The sequence below is a fragment of the Stylophora pistillata genome, chromosome 10 (assembly GCF_964205215.1).
Source record: "Stylophora pistillata chromosome 10, jaStyPist1.2, whole genome shotgun sequence".
In the NCBI taxonomy this organism is placed as follows: Eukaryota; Metazoa; Cnidaria; class Anthozoa; order Scleractinia; family Pocilloporidae; genus Stylophora; species Stylophora pistillata.
This window is the reverse complement of record NC_142528.1, coordinates 22,121,501-22,141,999: the sequence shown is the minus strand read 5'-3', so window position 1 is coordinate 22,141,999 and position 20,499 is coordinate 22,121,501. Positions and strand designations below refer to the sequence as shown.

At 36.0% G+C, this 20,499-nt stretch overlaps 3 protein-coding genes across 4 annotated transcripts in view; 2 read left to right on the top strand and 1 right to left on the bottom strand.

Moving 5' to 3' along the window:
• Window positions 1-10: 10 nt before the first annotated feature.
• LOC111329942 (PHD finger protein 21A) lies at window positions 11-9,141 on the top strand. Its single transcript, XM_022934706.2, has 13 exons — window positions 11-179; window positions 570-602; window positions 720-785; window positions 1,575-1,634; window positions 1,987-2,238; window positions 3,195-3,443; window positions 3,801-3,852; window positions 5,893-5,972; window positions 6,329-6,514; window positions 7,176-7,325; window positions 7,571-7,649; window positions 8,065-8,168; window positions 8,766-9,141. The coding sequence occupies exons 1-13, from the start codon at window positions 126-128 to the stop codon at window positions 8,865-8,867; spliced, it is 1,467 nt and encodes a 488-aa protein (XP_022790441.1). The 5' UTR covers window positions 11-125; the 3' UTR covers window positions 8,868-9,141.
• A 155-nt stretch (window positions 9,142-9,296) lies between these two features.
• LOC111329911 (testis-expressed protein 52-like) lies at window positions 9,297-12,331 on the top strand. The gene has a single exon (XM_022934675.2). The coding sequence runs from the start codon at window positions 10,543-10,545 to the stop codon at window positions 11,251-11,253; it is 711 nt and encodes a 236-aa protein (XP_022790410.2). The 5' UTR covers window positions 9,297-10,542; the 3' UTR covers window positions 11,254-12,331.
• LOC111329912 (DNA repair protein Ku70) overlaps window positions 12,268-20,499 on the bottom strand; it is a 26,056-nt gene continuing 17,824 nt past the window's right edge. Inside the window, exons 11-22 of one of the 2 annotated variants that reach the window (XM_022934676.2) lie at window positions 19,969-20,052; window positions 18,513-18,609; window positions 18,285-18,347; window positions 18,131-18,182; window positions 17,607-17,695; window positions 17,335-17,463; window positions 16,813-16,924; window positions 15,934-16,017; window positions 14,941-15,018; window positions 13,928-14,040; window positions 13,385-13,474; window positions 12,268-12,614 (exon numbers count right to left, since the gene is read on the bottom strand). In XM_022934676.2, the coding sequence (XP_022790411.2) occupies window positions 12,501-12,614; window positions 13,385-13,474; window positions 13,928-14,040; window positions 14,941-15,018; window positions 15,934-16,017; window positions 16,813-16,924; window positions 17,335-17,463; window positions 17,607-17,695; window positions 18,131-18,182; window positions 18,285-18,347; window positions 18,513-18,609; window positions 19,969-20,052 (1,105 nt within the window). In that variant the 3' untranslated portion in view covers window positions 12,268-12,500. The other variant, XM_088735268.1, reaches the window with a different exon arrangement.

Sequence of the window (20,499 nt, the reverse complement as noted above, 5' to 3'; positions counted from 1 at the left end):
TCTCTCGCTTCTGTACGTATTTGGTCATTTCAGTTCCCTTCAGAGACCCGTGGACGGTACCCCTTAGCCGTTCAACCTTCCATAAATACCGAGAAATCCCCGCAAACAACGGCCCTCGCTGCTTGATGGAGTTGGAGAAATTGCAGTCGCAGTTGAAAAGCCAACTTCAGCAACACCAGGTAGGTTATTTTCCATTCGGAAGTGCGATTGACAAACTATGTCCACAAGTGTTTTGCATGCAGATTAGGTAGGCAAAAGGTTTTTGCGATTTTCTAACTACCCGAATGCTCTTTTACGTCGGGCTTTTTTCGGCCGTAGGTTCGAACAGGAAATATTATGGTAGTTTGTATTACAGCATTTTAGTTCTAGAATGATTATTCTGCCGGCGAAACGAATTCGCGAATTTCTTCGAACTCGAACGAGCGACACGGTACATATTTAATCTATTTTGCTGTGTATGCCTCCCCATTAGTTCACTTGAACTTCTGGTAAATGCATAAATTGTGGCGGTCAGTTCGAGTTTCGCTCTTGGCTGTGATTTAACTGATGTTTTCTCTCAATTTTTGTAGATTCTTATTCATCAAATTAAGACAGATCCACAGGTAAAATATATTTTCGCTTCTTTTGAACAGAATGTTTCAGTGTGTTGGGTTTCAATTGTTTTCCGTCGACGCAGTTTTTGAGAAATATTTTCAAACACGGATATCTCTATTTAATAGAATCCCGACCTTCAGAAAAAGTTACAGAGTCTTCAAGCTCATATCACAAGTTTAAGCGAACAACAGGTAGGTTAATGGAGAAGAAGAGAGTTTATTCAGAGGTAAGGAGAGGCATGAAAAATCACATGCAAATGTAGGAAGGAGATTTTGCTCTGAGACATAGAGGGTGGTGAAAAATTAAAATGCAGGGTCTTCATGCTCATAGGAGCCAATCACAAACCGACAAAGTCCCGTGGGACTTGCTACAGGTGTGGGCAAAACGAAGGAAAATTGTTTTGCCTTGAAGTCTAGTGATATTGTTTTTTTCTCTTTTTTTACTCTCGATTTCGCAGAACGCTGGAATTAAAATATTAAACGAATCGCGTTTTATTCTTTCGCTGCGGTACGATTTAACGGCGTTCATGATCTTTGTTAATCATTGCTTTGATAGAACCGGAAGTGAGATCATACATTTTGGTACTTTCGTATCTGTGAAGTGTCAACTTGAGAGACGTTTTATGCATTTGTTAAAAATTTATTTTGTTCCTTTTTGGAGCCTCTATTGCTTTTATCTCTTGCCTCTACTTCATAAGAAGTTTAAAGATAGCACTGATTATAGTAAACATGTAAACTCATTCAGATGTTCTTGCTTCAAAAAATATAATTGATTTCATGTGATAAGAATAAGACTTTGATCAAGAATTAATTTGGGAGAGATGTGTGTTGTCTAGGAGGGCAAAGGAAAGAAATAAGGAAGGAAGGAAAAATGAGGTGGTTCACTTGAAAAGTTCTTATATTTTTCATTTTTCTTTTGCATGACACTAGTTGATATTGTTCTGGTGCATTTTGGGAAGATTGTTGATGCTTGTTTTGCAGAGTCATGTTGTGAAGCAGTTGAGGCAAGAATTAATGAACAAAGCAGAATTTAGAGGAGAGGTGAGTTGATACAAATGACTTAGTATAATTTTCATTTTTTTTCCTTGTCAAAAAAGCTTCTACATGTATTTTGAATTTTTGAAATACCTTACACACCAGACCATTTAATTAAAGTATGCAGATTTTTGAGCTGATTATTTTTTCCATATATATATTTTTCGAGTCTAGTTATCCTCAAATATTGAAAGCAACTTTTTTAAACAAGAAGGGTGTATGGTTCAGCTAATTTTTATGGATACATAATTTTTTAATTGATAACTTTTTGACCAAATGGCATTCAATGTCTGGTTGTAATTCTCACAATGAATGCTTGTAGTCATTTGCAATTCTTTCTGTCACTTACCAATTGTAGGAAAATAATGTAAAATCACCATTAAGTGATAACCATTCAAACAACATCACGTCACCTGACAATAAGGAAGCAGTATTTGCATCAAGTAAACCTCTGGTCAAAATAGAGCCATCTGTTAAAATGGAGATGTCAATCAAGACAGAACCACAGGATATTAAACCCTTTAAGATTACATCTCAGCAAAAGCCGCTGCCAATCCAGCTTCCAAGAATAAAGCCAAAACCACCACCCGTGGTTCTTGTCACTCCCCAGGTGATTATGTTTACAACTTTATTAAAAACATAAAAACATTGCTCTGGTTTTTATAAAATGTGGTATAAGTGGGTAGTTTAGAATGGCAGGCTGTTACTTTTCAAGGTACAGAGGGCCTCCCATTCTCAGTGAGATTCAGGATCCAGGCTCAACTCCAATTTTTCATAGCTTTCAGGTGGGGAGCCAGCTCATTATAAGTGGTCTGATCTTCCTGCCATCTGGTTTCTATTGAAACCACATAATTGTTAGATTTGAGATTTAGAGATAATATCATAATGGTAAAATGGCCTATGTCAAACCCATGATAAGAAGTACTTGTAGGTTCAAGATTGGACTAATTGTGTTCTCTGCTTTGCATTGTTGAGCCAGACAATTATCTCTCATGATGCCTTCCTGTGCCTTAATAAGGCTGGTTGATTTAGAGGTGGCTAGCACTTGTTGGAGATGGCAAGATGACTTTAGCCTAGATTTTTCTAAACTAATAGTATGATTTGACTTGAATCTTCTAAAGGGTTTATGAGCTATTCGCTCATAAGGGTTTATGTCCTATTCCCTAAACCCCTAAAGGGTTTATGTCCTATTTGCTCCCACGAAGGGCTAATGCCCAAAACGTCAGCTTTTGTAATCGTTATGGTGGCCAATTTACCATTTCAACTTTGTTGATATATCCAAATTATTTCGTTACTCCCACCGACGCAGCCCCAAACAGTTTCTTTCAAAACTATCAGCCTTTATCGGTTTATGAGCTTAGGCCTGTTTACCATATGATTGCCCAGATTATTGCAATTAAATCACATTCCAGGCAGTCATGTCAAAACCAACCTTAAACTCATACCCAGTTTTATCTGGACAATCAAGGTTGTTAGTTGTGTATTTTTTAGGATGATCATGGCAATTAGATGATTTTTTGTGTACTTAATTATTGTTGATTCCTCTTTTTATTTGATGAATTTTAGACTATTGCTGGTGTACAGATGGGCCCAATGTTTTCTCCTGTCCATCCTCAGTCATCAAGGAAAGGTTCTGTCAACATTCCCACACCTTATCAACAGAATAACAGAGCTCCTCAGAGTCCATTCAGACATGGGGGACGAACATTCAGTACTCAACATCTTCAGCCAATACTGCCACGTCCCACTCCTCAAAGCAATTCGTTACCAATTCAGGACACTAGCAAACAAGCAATAAAGACTATTGAGCCCAAGGTATAAGATTCGTATCAGAGTAGCTCCATCACCATTCATTATCAATGCTCCTGTTTTTTTCCTTCCTTGTTTAAAGGTTTTTTCTCAACTTTATGTTGACCTACGACCTATCCATGCTAAAAGTGTGTGATGTTGTACTAGGACAAAGTCATTCCCTTCATTTTGATCAATAATTTTCCATAGTTCATCCCAAATATGCTTACTATTGTGAATTTTGTTAGTTATCCTGCTTGGACATAATATCCCTTTTAGCTTGTTGGAAATTAGATATGATTTCTAATTGTTGATCTATCATATTTTTTTATGTGAATCTGCAAGTTCTTAGCATTGCTTGCTTTTTTTTCCTTGTCAATACAGAAAATGGAGTTTATGGCAGCTCTTGGTCTTATTACACCACAGACATTAATTGGTAAGAGCTTTGAATATCAATTTTCAACCCTTTAACCCATTAATGGCCGCAGCTTTTGTGAAAAACTGTGTTTTGAAGCTAGTCGAGCAGATTTCAGGTCACTGTTGTGGTTTTAAAAGCTCAAACTTACCAAAAACCCATTGAGAGCTTGTACAGTCGACAGCCTTTCGATCCAAATGCAAAATGGCAGCCTCAAAATCTCGGGCACGCACAGAAAGCAAAATTTCAAGATGCCCCACTTACGACTTTTATTTTTCTCTCTTTCTCCTGCCCTTTTTTTCCCCTCTCCTTGCCTGAAGTTTCTCCTCACTTGTTGGAAATTTAGTAGGCTTCATTTTGGTGTAGAGATTTTTTCGGAAACTACTCATTATTTTCAAACCACATGCTCAGAAAGGTAGGTGGGTAATGGAACAAGATTTTCGTGCAGATTTTCAGGTCAAAGTTACGTGGATTTTTGGCTATTTCTCCAATCTCCTTCACTCAATTGTGCTCATTCTGGTATTGTTTGTAAGATATTTTCAACCTGTTCAAGTACGTGCTCAAAGTCGTGCTCCAGGGTTAAAAGTGATGACATCACAAGGCGTAGAAAGGGTGTGGGTCCACATGGGCGCATACGGGTGCACTGGACGTCAATAGGTTAACTCCCAAGATCTGATTGTTAATTCTTCCCTCTAACTGCTTCATATTTCCTTGTAAATTAGTTATAAGAATTTTGGTGTTTGGTTGGGATAACAACTTCTACCTGATAAGTTTGAGTATTCTCGTTACCTGTTTGCTGGATAATGTATCAATATTAGAAGGATAATTTTCATGTTAATCACTTCTATGAGTTAAGGGGTTAAAGATGTTTTCCTCCAGATAAGATAAAGAAGCTTACTTATCACATACTTGTGTCTTTTTTGGCATCTAGTTAAATTAATTTGATAGTTTTTCTTTACTTTGTGGTACTTTGCTTCAAGTTACCACTTTCTCTTGTTTTTCGGTGTAAACAAATGTTATACAGGTGGTCCATTTATTTTCAACTTATGTACAGAAGAATTCTTTATTCTCTGAGAGAAAAAAATTAGTTTACAAATTGAAAATAATTGGCACAATATCCCTTTGGTTATGCTTCAAGAGTAAAGGACATTATGGCTGAATTAATTTATGCAAATATCAATAAAATCTAGAGCACAATACATTAAAAGTTACAATATTGTCCTTATTTTGTCATGCAATATAAGTAGTAATTTGTCAGTATTGATGTCCAACAAAGGATTCAAAATTCCTTGTGGTCTGAATACTTTTGAGAGGCATTTGGCTATTGGTGCTTGGATCCTTTGAATACCTCAATGGAAGTGAAGCATAAAGGATAATAATTGCTTGGTTTGAGGGCAGACAAAGTTTTTGTGGAATATTATTGGTGAATGTGCTTTTCATTTTGTATTTCTACAGATAAACTAAGGTTGGCCAGATTTTTCCTCTTTTCATTAACATTCCAATGGCTTTTTAATTTCTCTCTATGAATTAATTCACAAACATACAGTGTAGTTGTCGTTAGACAAAATATTGCTTCACTTTTGTGTTGAAATGGCTGCATGTTTTGATTTTCGTGAAAATAGAATGTCATGTGCCATGTTAGGATGTTAGCTTTATTGCTGAATGATCATAGGAAGTTATTATGCTTCATAACACAATGTTGCCACTGGGTTGTTGAGAGAGAGGAAGTAATTGAATGTTTCATTTTCAGGGAAACATTATACTCTTTCCTGTTTTCAGTTAAGCTTGCATGATAACAAGCTGTTGCTTAAGTCACAAATTCAAAGATGTTGATACATTATAATGCTATTGGAACAGGGAATCTGTAATGTAGATTATAATTAATCTGCCTTTGACTAGAGATTGAGCGAGCTGTTAAAGGTGCCAGAACTGTGATATTGATGTCTTTAAACCAATAAATTTATTGCACAATGTTATGAAAATCCTACTTTGTGTGGGAAGCATTACATGCTTGCTTCAATTAGTTTATTTTCATTTGTTGTTGTGGTTAATTTCCAACAGAAATTCAGCTCAAGAGACAAGAGCGAAAAAGAAGGAGTACTTGCATTTCTCCACAGAATGCACTAGATATAGACCCCGAGGTGAGTTGTGTTAGTTCACAGAGTCATTGTGATTCTAATGATCAGTTTATAAGCTACAAACTCCTCCAAATACATTGATTTATGTTGTGGTATAATGTACCCACTAGGGTAGTTATTGATGATTAATGATTTTGAAAACTTTTGAATTAGGATGTTTTTGTCATTCACAACTGCAAAGTGTTGTACAAAGCATATTCTAAAAGGATGTCTGGTTTTGTCATGAGGGAGGAATAAAGAAAAAAGTCTTGATTCCTAGCTCATTAGTAGAGGAACCTCAGACCTTTGCATTCTGCACTTGGATTTATATACTTTTGCTTTATGTACCAGAGAATGATCGATTTTTTTATCCCTCCCAGCCTAAACGAATAAAGAAGATAACAATGTTACCAGTAAAAAGAGGCAGAGGCCGTCCTCCCAAGTTCAACAGTGCACCAAACTCGCCAAAACCTACTTCACCTGTCCCTAATGGTTTTGCTGAAAATGGGAAGCACAAAAAATTTAAATATAAGCGTTTTGTTACCATGGATTCTCCAGTTGACGAGGTAATGTATTTTTTATCTTTAGCAGTTTTTATTAACACGATAATGAACAATTTAGGTCAGGTTTAAATTTGTTGATGGCCAACGATTCCAGACTGATTTCCTGCAACATTCAACTTCCATAATGTAGAAATCTACAAAGGGTGGTAAGAATTAAGTCTGCATTTTGGTTTGTCCTTTAAAAAAGTGCTTGCCTGAGAGGTATTTTACTTTGCCAAAACTTTTTTGTGGCAATGTTTAAATGTAACCATTTTGTTGACTGACTTGCATCTATTATTTTGTGCTTTTCTTCTCAATTATAGTAATCCTAAATTGGTTAGGCAGCAGAGGTTATTGATAAAAATTAATATTAAGTGTTTGCTTACAACAAGACTTGATTCATGTAATGAGTATATTTTGAAATGCTTAAAAGATGTTTGCCCTAGTTGCATATGAAGAAAATTTAAACATTTACACTTTTAATTGGTAATTTTTTAAGGGTACAATTGTGTAACAATGAATATTTCAAGTTTGCAGTGTATACACATTTTGCTGCACTAGCTCATTAAATGAAAGAGTCAAAGATAAAATGAATGAGTTGAGCAATCAGTTGGTCAAGTTACTAATCAGACAATCAATATTTACTTGCCCCCATTAATTAATTCTTATTTCATTTTGTCTGTAGGATGATAATCATGATGAAGTGTGTGCCATTTGCAAAGAGAGCGGAGAATTGCTGCTTTGTGACACTTGTAATTTAGTTTATCATATGAGCTGTCTTGATCCTCCACTCTCCTCCGTTCCTCCTGGCATGTGGCTTTGTCCCAAGTGTCGGGTGAGGATCACATTTCTTCTAAATCATATTTTTTGGTTGGTTTGAAATATTTCCTTTTTGTGTTCCAGTTTGATGTATGCCCTGATATTTTTAGGGGTAATTAGGTATTACAGTTAAATAAAAAGCCCTTACCATCTGTAATCAGCAACTTAATATCCAGAGAGCAATTAAACTCCCTGGGAAAATTTTATGTGCAGACATCCAACAGTGATGCTGACTAAAATGTGTGTTTGTTGTTATTTTAGGAGAGAGTCAAAGAGGATGAACCCATGCCTTGGCCTGGTACTTTAGCTGTTGTACATTCTTACTTGGCTCACAAGACAGGTAAAAGGAATATTCACCAGCAAAGTTAACTATTATACTAGGATTATTAATGGAGTGAGGCTTGGAAAAAGTTTGTTGACAGGGTTTTGATTGCAAAATAACAATGTTGTCACTGCCAACCTTCCTCACTTCCAATGGTAACCCAATCTCAAAGCACTATGTCATTATCCATGGGAAGTGAAAGCCTGGGAATGGAGGCAGTCTCTTGTAACATCAACATGATTCCAATATCAAATGTGGTTGTCAAACTTCACCTGGCCCTCACCTACTCAACTTAAAATTATTGTATGCATTTTTAGTTATCAGCCAAACAGAAATGAGTGAAGTCTACTTACATTTAGAATTTTTGCCCAGAGTAAAGTAATAATTATTCATGATCAATCCATATTGATATCATCATTTTACTCTTATTTAGCAAAAGAAGAAGAAAAGAATAAACTCCTCAAAAGAAGTGAAGAGTTGAAAGCAGAGAGAGTTGAACTAGAGGCCAAAGCTAAGCAGCTCAGTAATGCAATAATGGTAAGGTTATTTTTGTGAACTCCCTCATGTGGATTGGAACTATGGAACCAAAACTTTTTTTTTAACTTATAGCAGTAGGAAGAACTTTATTTTAAAAATGAACCTTGTTTTCAGTGTTGCTGTCTGTTACTGTTTCCTGTTGGCTGTTTTTTGTTTGTTTGTCTTTTTTTTTTTTGGCAAGGAGGGGGAAAATTTTTTGCATCCACTTTAAAAAAAAATAATGGCCTAAGACCAAGGAAACAGGTATTGTCGGGTTCACGGGCAAAACACTTTTTTCCAAATTATGTAATAGTGAAGTTTGTCTCAGTTGAAAATCTAAGCCACTTAATGTTCTGTGAAAGTGCTGGTTGCAACTATAACTAAGTTTTCATTCAGCTCAATAAACAGCCACAGCAAAAATACCTTTATTGGTATTTGGTATTAACATCAGTTGCCACTACTAATGACAGTTTTAATCAAGACTAACCTTAATTGAACTTTCAGATATCACATTCAAATGTTATCCCTTGTTGCCAACCATTGAATATAATACAAATCAAAGGGACAAGTAAAATGGACTGATTTTTAAAATCATTTTTTTTTTTTGTTTGCATTTAGGAACAGATGCAGGCCAAGAGTGAACTATCAGCCAGCAACAAATCAGCACAGAATTCAGTTGATAGATTAATTAAATTTATTGAAGTGGTTCAGAGTTTATGACAAGAATTAGGGTTTCTCTTGAATTACCTTGAGAATATTTATTGAAACCATTGTTGTCAAATTGGTTCGTTAATGTTAATTGTTTATCAGAAGATATTTGCTACAAAATGTCCGATTGTATGAACTATTTTTTGGGTTGCGCATATGTTTCAGTGCGTTTTGTAAGCGTTGTAGATAATAATATACATAATTAACAGAGAAGATTGTTGCGATTTGTAATAGAAAAGACAAGCACAGATACTGTTGGCAAAAGTTATAAAAGTGAATAGTGATAACTGGCAGAAGACTGTTTTCATTAAATTATTTACCTTGGTTTTTACTGTTAACCCTTAACACTATTAAGCATTTTTTCCATACTATTCTCTGTTTTCTCGGGTGACAAAAAAGGAAAATTTGACTAACAATCAATAGCTTCTTTAGGTGCAAAATTCTGATGGCACATTGAATTGGAGTCATTATAAAATCAAAATATATTTTCAAATGAGGAAGAAATTATATCCTAAACTGTCATTCAACTAGAAGTGTCCCGAGAGTTTGAAGGGGGGGGGGGGGGCAACAATTTGGCTTTGTTTCAATTATTTAGATCAGGCCCATTAAACTTGGAGACTTCAAGTTGTGTATCAGAAAACTTCTTATTCATCAAGGTAGAAACAAATGGACTGCAATTTGACTTCGCTAGCAGTTCTTTGAATTACAGCCTAAATAACATGTTCCGTTTGAGTCCAACAGTTGGCAAGCCACTTCCTCACTGGGAGGGAAGGAAATGGTTAATAATTAGGTCTTATTAACCGAGCGGGAGGTCTGTATGGGAGAATCTTGACCAAGGTTGCCAGTACAGACCGAATGCAGTGAGGTCTGTACCAGCGACCAAGGTCAAGATTCTTCACTACAGACCGACCTAGCTTGGTTAATATGTTTATTATATGGCTGTGTCTTTATATGCCAATTTTTTATATTCTTTGCACCTTTTTTTTTCTAGACCTGTCTAGATGCTGGTCTAAATGGGAAAATCTAGACCGCTTTCAATATTGATTTCAGCCAATCAAATTCAGTAATTCGGTAGTTCCCAGTCCTTGTGAGACACAGCCATATAATAAGAATTAATTATTAACCGAGCGGGAGGTCTGTATGGGAGAATCTTGACCAAGGTCGCCAGTACAGACCGAACGCAGTGAGGTCTGTACCAGCGACCAAGGTCAAGATTCTTCCATACAGACCGACCTAGCTCGGTTAATAAGATGGCTGTGTCTAAAATGCCAATTTTTTATTTTGTTTTTCTAGACTGGTCTAGATGGGAAAATCTAGACCACTTTCAATATTGATCTCAGCCAATCAAATTAGTAAATTCGGTAGTCCCCAGTCCTTATGAGACACAGCCATATAATAAGAGGTCATGAGGTCATACCAAATGTTCTGTTAAATTTGAATTCAGATATCTGGACTCAGCTAAAGGAAGTTAAAATTTACAAGCCTCGACAGGACTTTTTTTCTGAGGTACTCAATCTGTGTCACTTTAAAACATGATTAGTAACTTAGAAAATTGTTGCATCACGAAATATGCGAAACACCTATTGTTCCGGTGTTCCTTAGACTTGCCAGTCCTTCCCAATACAATTTTTGCAATCTCCATGGTAACCATCGTTCGAGAGACTTCATTACCTCAACAAATTTTAAGATGGCGTTTTCTCCTCGATCTAACACAACTTTTGGGCTTCCGCCAAGAAAGGAGTCTCCTTTAGAACTTGCATTTGACTTGAACAGCTTCGTCCGTCAAGCTCCCCACGATGAAAGAGACAAACCACTAAACACTGCTCAACAAAGATTGTGGCTTGACATCACTCATCTAGATACAACACAGTTGGAACAAATCGACGATGATTACAACAGCAACAAGTGGAAGAATTTCAAATTCGTTCGTCCAAAACATAGTGCTGATCGTGAAAGAGGACGAAAATCACTGCAATCCCCAGCTGGTATGATCGCAGATATTTATCCTTTGTCTGTTCCTAAACCATCGCGAATCGGTGATCATACCTACCAAAAATTCTTGCAAGAGGTGAAATTGCCGCCCACGATACAGAAAGTGGTTGGATGGCAGAAGCAAGGAAAGCAAGAGCTACAGTCAAGGACGTTAAAGGCACAAAGCGAATGTCGTGCACCGCCATTAGACTGGGAGGGAAATATTTTACCTCCAGCAAAATACAAAAGATATTCACAAATGGAAACTTTCCTGTCGTCAGATGAATTTGTTCCGTTTTATTCGTCCTACAGTACACCATTTCCGAGGAAAATACACTCGATACGATCGAGTTCGCTTTACTCTCCGTCTCGACAAGGGATTCCATGGCATTATGGATTACGGGTAAAAAGGCCGCACTTCGAGTAGGAAGATTCGATGGAGGTGTTGACCTAGTGGATGGATTACGAAGGCATAATCGGCTCATGTGCGCCAAGATTCCATACAAGTGGTGATTGACAACAGGACGCAGAAAAACGCAAATAATGATTTGATTACAGCTATGGTTGTTACAGTGTGGACTAGGGAGACAGTCAATCCTCGTCTGACAGACTCCTCTCTGGGAATATGCTTCCTTTATTATCAGACAAAGAGGGGTTTTGCCCCCAGCGCCACAACTGACCGACAGATTGCTCCATTCACTTCAAGAAATCCATCACTTGTCACAGCAGATTAGTCAATTGCAAACGTATATCCACAATAAGGAATATTTTCATTTGAAAACGGTGCTGTACGTACTGGCCAGTTTTGATTTTAAAATTAATTGGCTTAGCCATTCAGTTTGAAGTCATGCAGTCAAGTACATGTACATTGCCCCACACAGATGCGATGAATCCCACCTTGCCAACTACTTCTCCACTAAGGGTGGCTGTGTACAAGATTTCAACAACCCAGAGTTCTAGCTGTTCGTAACTCTTAAAGAAAATGCTTGTCTCCAATAGCAAGGCGATAATCTTGTCAGGGTTACAAAAGCCTTACAGAATGCCACTCTCTTTGCATGATACTAATTTGGGGACAACTGCTCCTAGCTAGTCCTCTACACAATCATATTTTTGTACATCTTGGATTAGAATCCTGATTTTTTTCATGGGTGGAGAGGGAGTAGGACTCATGTACACAGTTATTATTACCCAGAACAGTTATTCCTCATCATAGAATGTCTCTCACTGATTGATAGACTTTGTGTGATGACTTAAAAATGGCTGTATAAAAGATGGGAAAGAAAATAGTTGTCTTAAAAATTGCAGTCAATCTCAAAATTACATAACATTCAATTATTTTTTGGCCTTAAGGCTTGGTATTTATCAACCCCACTATCAAGTGCATCATAACTTAAGATACAAGAAAATGGCATCAGTCTAAAGAAGATTGGCAAAGTTTGTATTCAGAGCTTTTTTATATTCAGTATTTATCTTATAAGAATAAATCTATCATCTTACAAAAACTATGTTGCAAGTAGTAAAAGTTTATTTTTCAATAAGAAGTGGTCAGAAATGGATGATTTCTCTTTCTTTCCTAAGAAGTCACCTTCGAGATTCTAAATTACTATTAGTTGGTCAAGTAATTATTTTGACACCAAATAACAAGATTGACCTGTACATAGGAAGTGAATGACATCAAACTCCGAAATGTTCTTTGATAGCTTCAATTAGATCAGCCTTTTTGGAGCCACATTTGATTCCAGCTGCTTTCACAAAGTCTTTAAGCACTGGGACAGTGAGCTTGGAAAGCTGAAAACAAAAAACACAAGTTATATTAATAGTTGTACTTTCAATTAATAGGATTTTAATACATTGAAGTTTCTAATCAAATCTCATGATAAATGTTTCAGACATTCATGATGCAAATAATACTAAGTTTCCTTAATGTATCTCAACTCTAGAGCCACACTGACTAAAGAGTGATACCAAACAAGATCAAATCAGTAAGCTACTTCCCAGCTCTTCACATTCACACTTTCAAAATAAGGCCAAAGGCAAACCCCTTTCTTGTGAAAATGAGTTCTGATTACATGATAATTTTATGAAAATAACACGAGTTTGTTTTTATGTTATTACATAAGCTATCAATCAAAGCCTTTTGCAATTAACCTCATTTGGAAACAGAGCTTTCAAGCATGGTAAATGCAATCTATTATAGTTAGGTATTAACCCTTTAAATATAATGTCCATACATTATCCAGCAAACAGGTCATGAGAAAACTCAAAGTTATCAGGTAAAAGTTTTTGTCCTGAGCAAACACCAAATTCTCATAACTTATTTACAAGGAAATGTGTAGCAGCTAGAAGGGAGAATTAACAGTCAGATCTTAGGAGTCAAGAGGTTAGCTATCTACTCTGTGTTTCTTTGGAAGAAATAGTGAGAGAGTTAAACTGGAGCAGAAGTGTTCCCTCCTGGAGTTAAACATAAATATTGTGGCTCCATCAGCAAGAGTTCATAACAATGGTTTCAAATCAATTGCACTCTTTCAGTCCTCAGTTTTTGTAACAGTAGCACTCACCCTGTCTCTCTGTGCCTCTTCTCGCATGTCAACTTCAACCCCATCCCCTGGTCGACTCTTTTTGGCAGCACCTCCTGATGAATCTGCAGCCTAAGTGATTAAATCCAAACAAATACTTAGTGTATTGTTGTTGTGGCCACAATTAAAATTATGCAAACTATGCCGATCACTTATCAACCTGAAAGTTTGGTTTTATCAGCTGAGTTGATGATGTAGGTTGGCTCGAGTAGAGAGTTTTTAAAGCTGACATTTCAAGGATCAGCTCTTCCTCAGAGTGAAGGGCTGACAAAGGGCTCTGACAAAAAGTTAATGCTCAAAACATCAGTTTAAGAAACTCTTTACAAGAGCCAATTTACATTATCAACTCCATCAATTAAACCAAATATCTTGTTATACCCCCCACCAATGCAATGCTACAGTTTCTATAGAAACTTAGCCCCTTTATTTACCGCTTAACCTGCTATGTTTCTTCCTTCCACCTTCCTGCAGTCCGAGTAAGTGAGATATTTTGGGGGTGGAACATCTTCCTAAAATATTTATTACCTTTCTCTTTGGTGCAGGCTTAGCATCTGGATTGTAGCCATCAGGAAAAACTATGTCCTTAAACTCTCTTATAGCTTCACCAGCTTTGCGCTCAATGGCTTCTACCTTTGGTTCTACAAAGAAACATTTAATTCATCCATTTATGAAGTATTGATAAGTTAGAAGTGTTTCTTACCCTCTCAATTTAAGAGCTGCACTTTACACACCACCTCCCTGGTGCACTCATTGGTCAGTTAATTGTTACTTAATATTGTATTACTACCTGTCCACCCAGCCCTGGTTTTTCGAAAGTTGGATAACGCAATCCACTGGATAAATCTCTATCTTGTGGATAGCCCAGTACGTTTTGCAGTCAATTATCTGCTAATTAAATAGTGATTTATCCATTAGATAGCATTTTCCACCCTATATACAACTGGGCCCTGGGTTCCAAGTCACCATTCCCCCCTTTCTTCTCAAATGAATTTCTCACACACCATTGCATCCCTTGTAGTTTACATTCACAATTAAAATACGTTTTTAACAGTCTCAGTTAGCTTGGGGTGTACGGGGTTTGGAAAATGTCTGATTCTTACACTCAAAATTTATATAATCTAAATTAAAATGAGTGATTATTTCCTACAGGGTATTCATATGATTTTGAGCACAATTTGTCATCAGTAAGCACAAATGAATTTTTCAAAGAAAACAAAATTGCATGAACGCATAAAGCTAGACTAAGTGCAATTCACAGTCTTTGCAAAATTATTTATAAGTGCATGTTTACACCAAATTGCATGAGAAATCTTATTGTTACTGATTAATAAATAAAACTACATGAAAACCCCATCATAGAAAGTCATGACAGACAAAATTTTGACAATGCAGGTAGTAATTTGCACTTGTGTTACAATTTCGTTCTAGTGTTACATGAAAAATGCACTCATTTTCAGCCAATCAGTTGCACATAATTTTTTCAAGTATGTCAGGTCTTCTCATATGGGAATAAAATTATTATGAGAGTAAAAATGCACCTGTTAAGTCAGTAACCTCTTCAGGTTCATCTCTGTCCAAAGCTAAAGCCTCCAGGTTCTTGTAATGTTTCTGTAGTGCTGTTCACAAGTTAAACCTTTAACACCCAGAGCTTGACACTAATGGTAGCCAACTAGCCATGGACTAGTAGAAATTAAGTTTTGGCTGGTGGTTTTTGATTTCCACTCACCAGTTTGGCTAGTAAACAGACTGAAATTTTTGTAACAGCTGTCACTAGCAACTTGGCTAGTAAGTTGAAAAATTAGTGTTGAGCCCTGAACACCCAAAAATGATTTCTCCCTAATTATAATTAACAATTATTTGCTGAAGGCAAGGCGAATATCGTCGAATAATTCCCTTGACAAAGTCGAGGGGATTAATTATTCAACAATATTCACTGAACCGGAGGTGAATAATTGTTTTAGTATAATTTCAGAGCTGAACAACGGAGAAATTTCTAAAATCATAACATTTTAGTAACAGTTATTAACATTTTATTTTAACATTTTATATAAACCGCGTGGAGTGGTTTATATAGCGTCATAGAAGGAACCGCTCAACCAATCAGATTGCTGGAAACTCTTCGCTCAGCTCTGAAATTATACTAATTATTATCTAGCAAACAGGTAATGAGAATACTCAATCTTGTCAGGTAGAAATTGTTACCTGGATTTAACACTGCATTCTTGTACCTAATTTACAAGGAAATGTGTAGCAAGGGAGACTTCACAATCAGGAGATAATGGGTTAAATAAAACTAAATTTACAAAAAAAAAACAAAAAACAGAACATGCAAATTAGAGGAACTTCTGACTGTGCCCACTTAGCAAGAAGGCAACCAGTATCAATAATTGTATTATGTTGATGTTGCAACGAGTTGACTTGTTGAAAAGCTCTCTGAGATTGCCTTATACAAAAGACAAATAGAAAAATGTTGTAATTCAAAATTTCTATCATTTACTTCAAAATTGCATGAAGACAATTTGAAAGCTTACAAGGATTCTCAAAACTTGAGCAATCAAAACCCAATGTCAGCTTCTTGATAACTTCTTTAGCTTTATTCACTTGTTCTGTAGTGGCTGAAATGAAAGAAATGGGAAAATACTCAATTTAGGCTGTGTGTTTATTGCACTTCAACTAAAAATACTCATTACAACACATTGAATAGGAATTCTCTAACTCATGAACACTAATCCAAGATTATCTTAGGGTTTAGTCAATATAATTATCATTGATAAAAACTATTAATAACAAAATTCCAGAACATGATTGGTCATCACCAGCCTGATTGAACACTAATAGAACAGCATACATGAGCCATGCTTGTCAGGAGTAATTGGACAGTATATATATATGCCTCATGTGCATGCCCTGTTTCCATGCTTTTCGCTAAGTTAGCTCTTGTTTTTCATTAAAACATATAACCAATTGCTAATTTGTTTTTGAAATTTATCATAGTTTTGATTAATTGGAAACAACTTGAATTTGTCACCCAATTCTTTCTGTAATCATACTCGATCATAATCAACAAATTGAACCCCTGTTTCTCAATTGTTTAATTTTGTGAATCACTTGAATGTATGATCACAGACCAAATTGGACTCCACTTAGTCCTTATTTACAAACCTTTTATTCATACTTACTCCACTGATAAATAACACAGAGAAAATGCGTTTAACAGAGGAAGTGGCCAGGTGTCACAAAAGAGAACCCTTGAAACTCATTATTAATTAATAGAACAATACTGTGTGGTTCAAACCTCAAGTAAACAGCACCCTGCCGCTTGTAAATGTCCTTGAAACTTTTACCTAAAAAAATTCTTAAGAGGGTTTTTTTTTTTTACTGTCTTTCCATTCTGACAGACCATAATATACCTTTAGGAGTTTCCTCATATTTCAATTTCCTAAGGTCATCAGTGAATGGAAGAAAAATTAGATGAAATCCAGGAGGAGTAGTTTGGTTGTTATGCTCATCAAGTTCTTCTTTCTGTAACATAAGCATATGACAATTGGAGAATCAAGAAACACAATAATCCTCACAGCTTTGCTGCAATTTAAACAATGCAATAAGAAGCCTGAAAAAATTCATGCGTCAACAGGATCTGAACCTGTCTCCCAGATACTAGTTGGACACTACTACCACCTCAGCTATGAAGTCACATGTTAGGAGTAAGATAAATTTTAAGATGATTCTTCTTTCCCATAGAGGAATCGATCACAATTTTACATGGAATACAATGTTATGAATCAAGACTCAGTAGTGAATTTTTTCAGGTCAAATGAAATTTATATCATTTGCAAAGTTGTTTCAAGAATTCATGCCTCACCCACAGATAATTTTCTACTTTGAGAGGTGCATGTATTTTTTGTAGTTAACTGTCATATATAGCATCTTACCTGAGGGAGCAGAGCTACAAATCTTGGAGCAGCATTGTTCCTTGGAATAAACCGGCATATTGGTATCACATCTCTGGCAAGACTTCTGTTAAGAAGTGCAGAGAACAATGTTGTACTCCCAGAAATAATCTGAAAATAGAGAAGAAAACCAAAAACTCTAATCAACATTCTGTGCTTTAATATTTTAGCAAATTAAAATAATTATTTATCATTACAGTAACAACATCTCTGCAGCTAATTAAATCACATGCAAAAAAAGAATATTGTACAACCTTTTCACTGGGATAAAGAAACTGTGCTGGTCTGAGGTGAAAGTAATTCTTCAATGATGACCTTGGTTTGAACCCCATTAACAGAAGACCTGCAAATGTTTGGGAAGGGAAGAAAAAGCACTCAAAGATCATAAATTACCAGCCATTATTACTTAATTCTCTCAATTAAATTATGTGCTCTACAATAAGTCAGTTTAGTAGGCCATTCATTTCACTGTTTGGCTCACTGAATTAAAAAGTTTATTTGAATTGAAGTCTTCCCTGTGATTTGAGCCCAGAGATCTAATTCATAATTTATATCTTTTATTAACCTTGTTTTCTAGGTTCATACTGTCAGTGAGAGAGCCTCCTTTTCCTGCTCTGACCGACAGAACATACGGGCCTTAAATCCCATTGAAAAAACTTGGTCCATAACTTACAAAGTTGACCTCATTTAGTTTAACCTCGTGAGAGGCACTCAATTAATTTGGCCAGTGAAAACAACTTTCTTGTGTATACAGACTGAAAATTCATTTTTAAATTACCTGGGCTGCCAAAGCTTTTCATTTCTGCAACTTCCTCTTTCTCAAAGATCACCTGAAATTAAAGTAATTGGACATCTATTATACTCATTGCAAATAGAAATGTCTAATTGACAATTATAATAATTTCTTAAGGTAATAAACAAAATTCACTTACTTTTTCACCTCCAAACATCTGATAAAGCTTTATATCTGTTGGCAGTAGATCACTGCCCGTATCCTAAAGCAAGGCAAGATCAATTTAAACTGAGGAATAACAGATAAATTTCAACTGCAGATTAGCATTAACAACTGACTCTGTCATTATATAATCCACAGATATAATATATTTCATATATATCAACTACAAGAAAAAGTGCAAACTTTGAAAAAAAAAAAAGCCTACCACACAAATGTATTTGGTGTGTATTTTCACTTCTTCATTTGTGTGACTGTCCAGGTTAACATAACTGGATTTTGTTGTAGGTCTACAAAGATTATATCTGTAAAAAATAAGTTCAGTTAGAAAGTGTGTTATGATTGGTCAATCAAACAGGCCATAATTCACTGCCTGGCCTGCTAAAGTCAAAAGTTTGTTTGAATTGAAATCGTCCCCCTCTATTTTAGCCCAGAGATAAATCAAATATGCAACTAAACTCGATTTTTCAGTCCATACTATAAGTTACAAAAAGCTGGTTCTTTTTTGCCTGGGTTTATGGCCTGCAGGCGCCACAAGCCTAAGGTGTACAAAACTGGTCCACATCTTATATCATTACATTGTTCACAGTACCCATGGGCAAGATGAAACAAATCCTGTGTTCTGATTGGCTACCCGTGTGGGCAAGATGGGCCCATCTTACCCATTCGGGATTGCCTGCATTGATCCTGCACATGAAAAAAATAGAATGAGAAGGAAGTTCGTACTTCTTGAAAAATTTTGGCGACAGAAGTGCAAAAAGTGGTAGAAGATAGTCAAAACAAAGGAAACATAAATGACTCCTATGAGTTTGTTGTGCTACAAACACAGTTGGCTTTCTTTCCTAGCTCTCGAAGTAAACAAGTCATTCTTAATTCTTGATAAAGCGAAATCTTTTCGCAGAATAATAAATCCTTCCTTAAACAAGTTTGTCTGGTCAAGATGGCTAGATATTAGCCTCAGCTTGTTCTTTCTTCATCTCATTCCATAACAATGTCAAAAAAGAACTCAGCCAATATCCAGCCATCTTGACCTCACGCTTGATTAATAGGGACCTTAAGCAAACCATGATGGCGACGGCAACGAGGACATGGAAAAACAAAAGATCTAATTGGCAGAACAATATCTCTGCATGTGCATTTTAAAACTTAGTACATTTCTTAACTGTCCTTTGCAAAACAACAACGTGAAATCACCAAAATTTGCATCGTTTGGGAACCAACCCGCGGCGGCAAATTATTTGAATTTCCATTTGGAACTCAACGCTACTTTTATACGTTATTTTGTGGTTGAGTTGTGGCACCGTATGAGATGGTAAACACATGCAGCCATTTTCGAAATTCTAATTAAAAGTAGAAATTCATTTTTTAATCGACATCTTCCTTGGCGTTGCCATCTTCACTGCTTACGGTCCCTAATAATGCTTATGTGCTGACCGCAAACTTGCTTAATGATAGTTATACAAAGTAGCATATAATAAGTAGATGGGCTCTTGAACAATGGGTTTGACTCATTTTTCCTTTATTCCAGATGAACGAGACATGTACTGGTATCTTTCCTTGACATTCAATTTAAACTACATCATATACTTGGTCTCTGTAAAGAACTTTAAGAACAAGGGGAAGTAGGCGGTAAGCTTCAGCCACGGCATAACACAGGAACTTACACAGACACTCCAAGCTCAATTCCATCAGCCAGCATAAATGGAAGAGTTGCTAATGGTCTTTTCTTGTGCTCTTTCTTTTGTACTCTGTTACGAGGAATGAAAAAAAAACAAAAAAACAAAAAAAAAAACAGGATTTTTAAACTTTTTGAGCCCTTAGGGTGACCAGCATCTAATTTCTCCTTACAATATCACACCCTAATCAGACAATAAGGTCACAAGAATCAAGAAAATGATCACCAACTAAAGAAGGTTGCGATTCTCCTTGTTAGCACCACAGGAAATGTATGAAGAAAAGAATGGAGACTATGCAAACTGATGTCAGGGTGTAAAGGGTAAAATCAATTTAATTTAATCCAATTTAATAACTTCTAGAGCACTATTTTCATTCAATGATCAACAGTGCTTAACAACTTAGAATACTACAGTAAATTCAAATTCATAAAACTAATTACATATACATTAATATTAACAATGTATGTTAAAAATAAGAATAATATGGAATATCCATAATAAGGATCTTAATTAGGAATA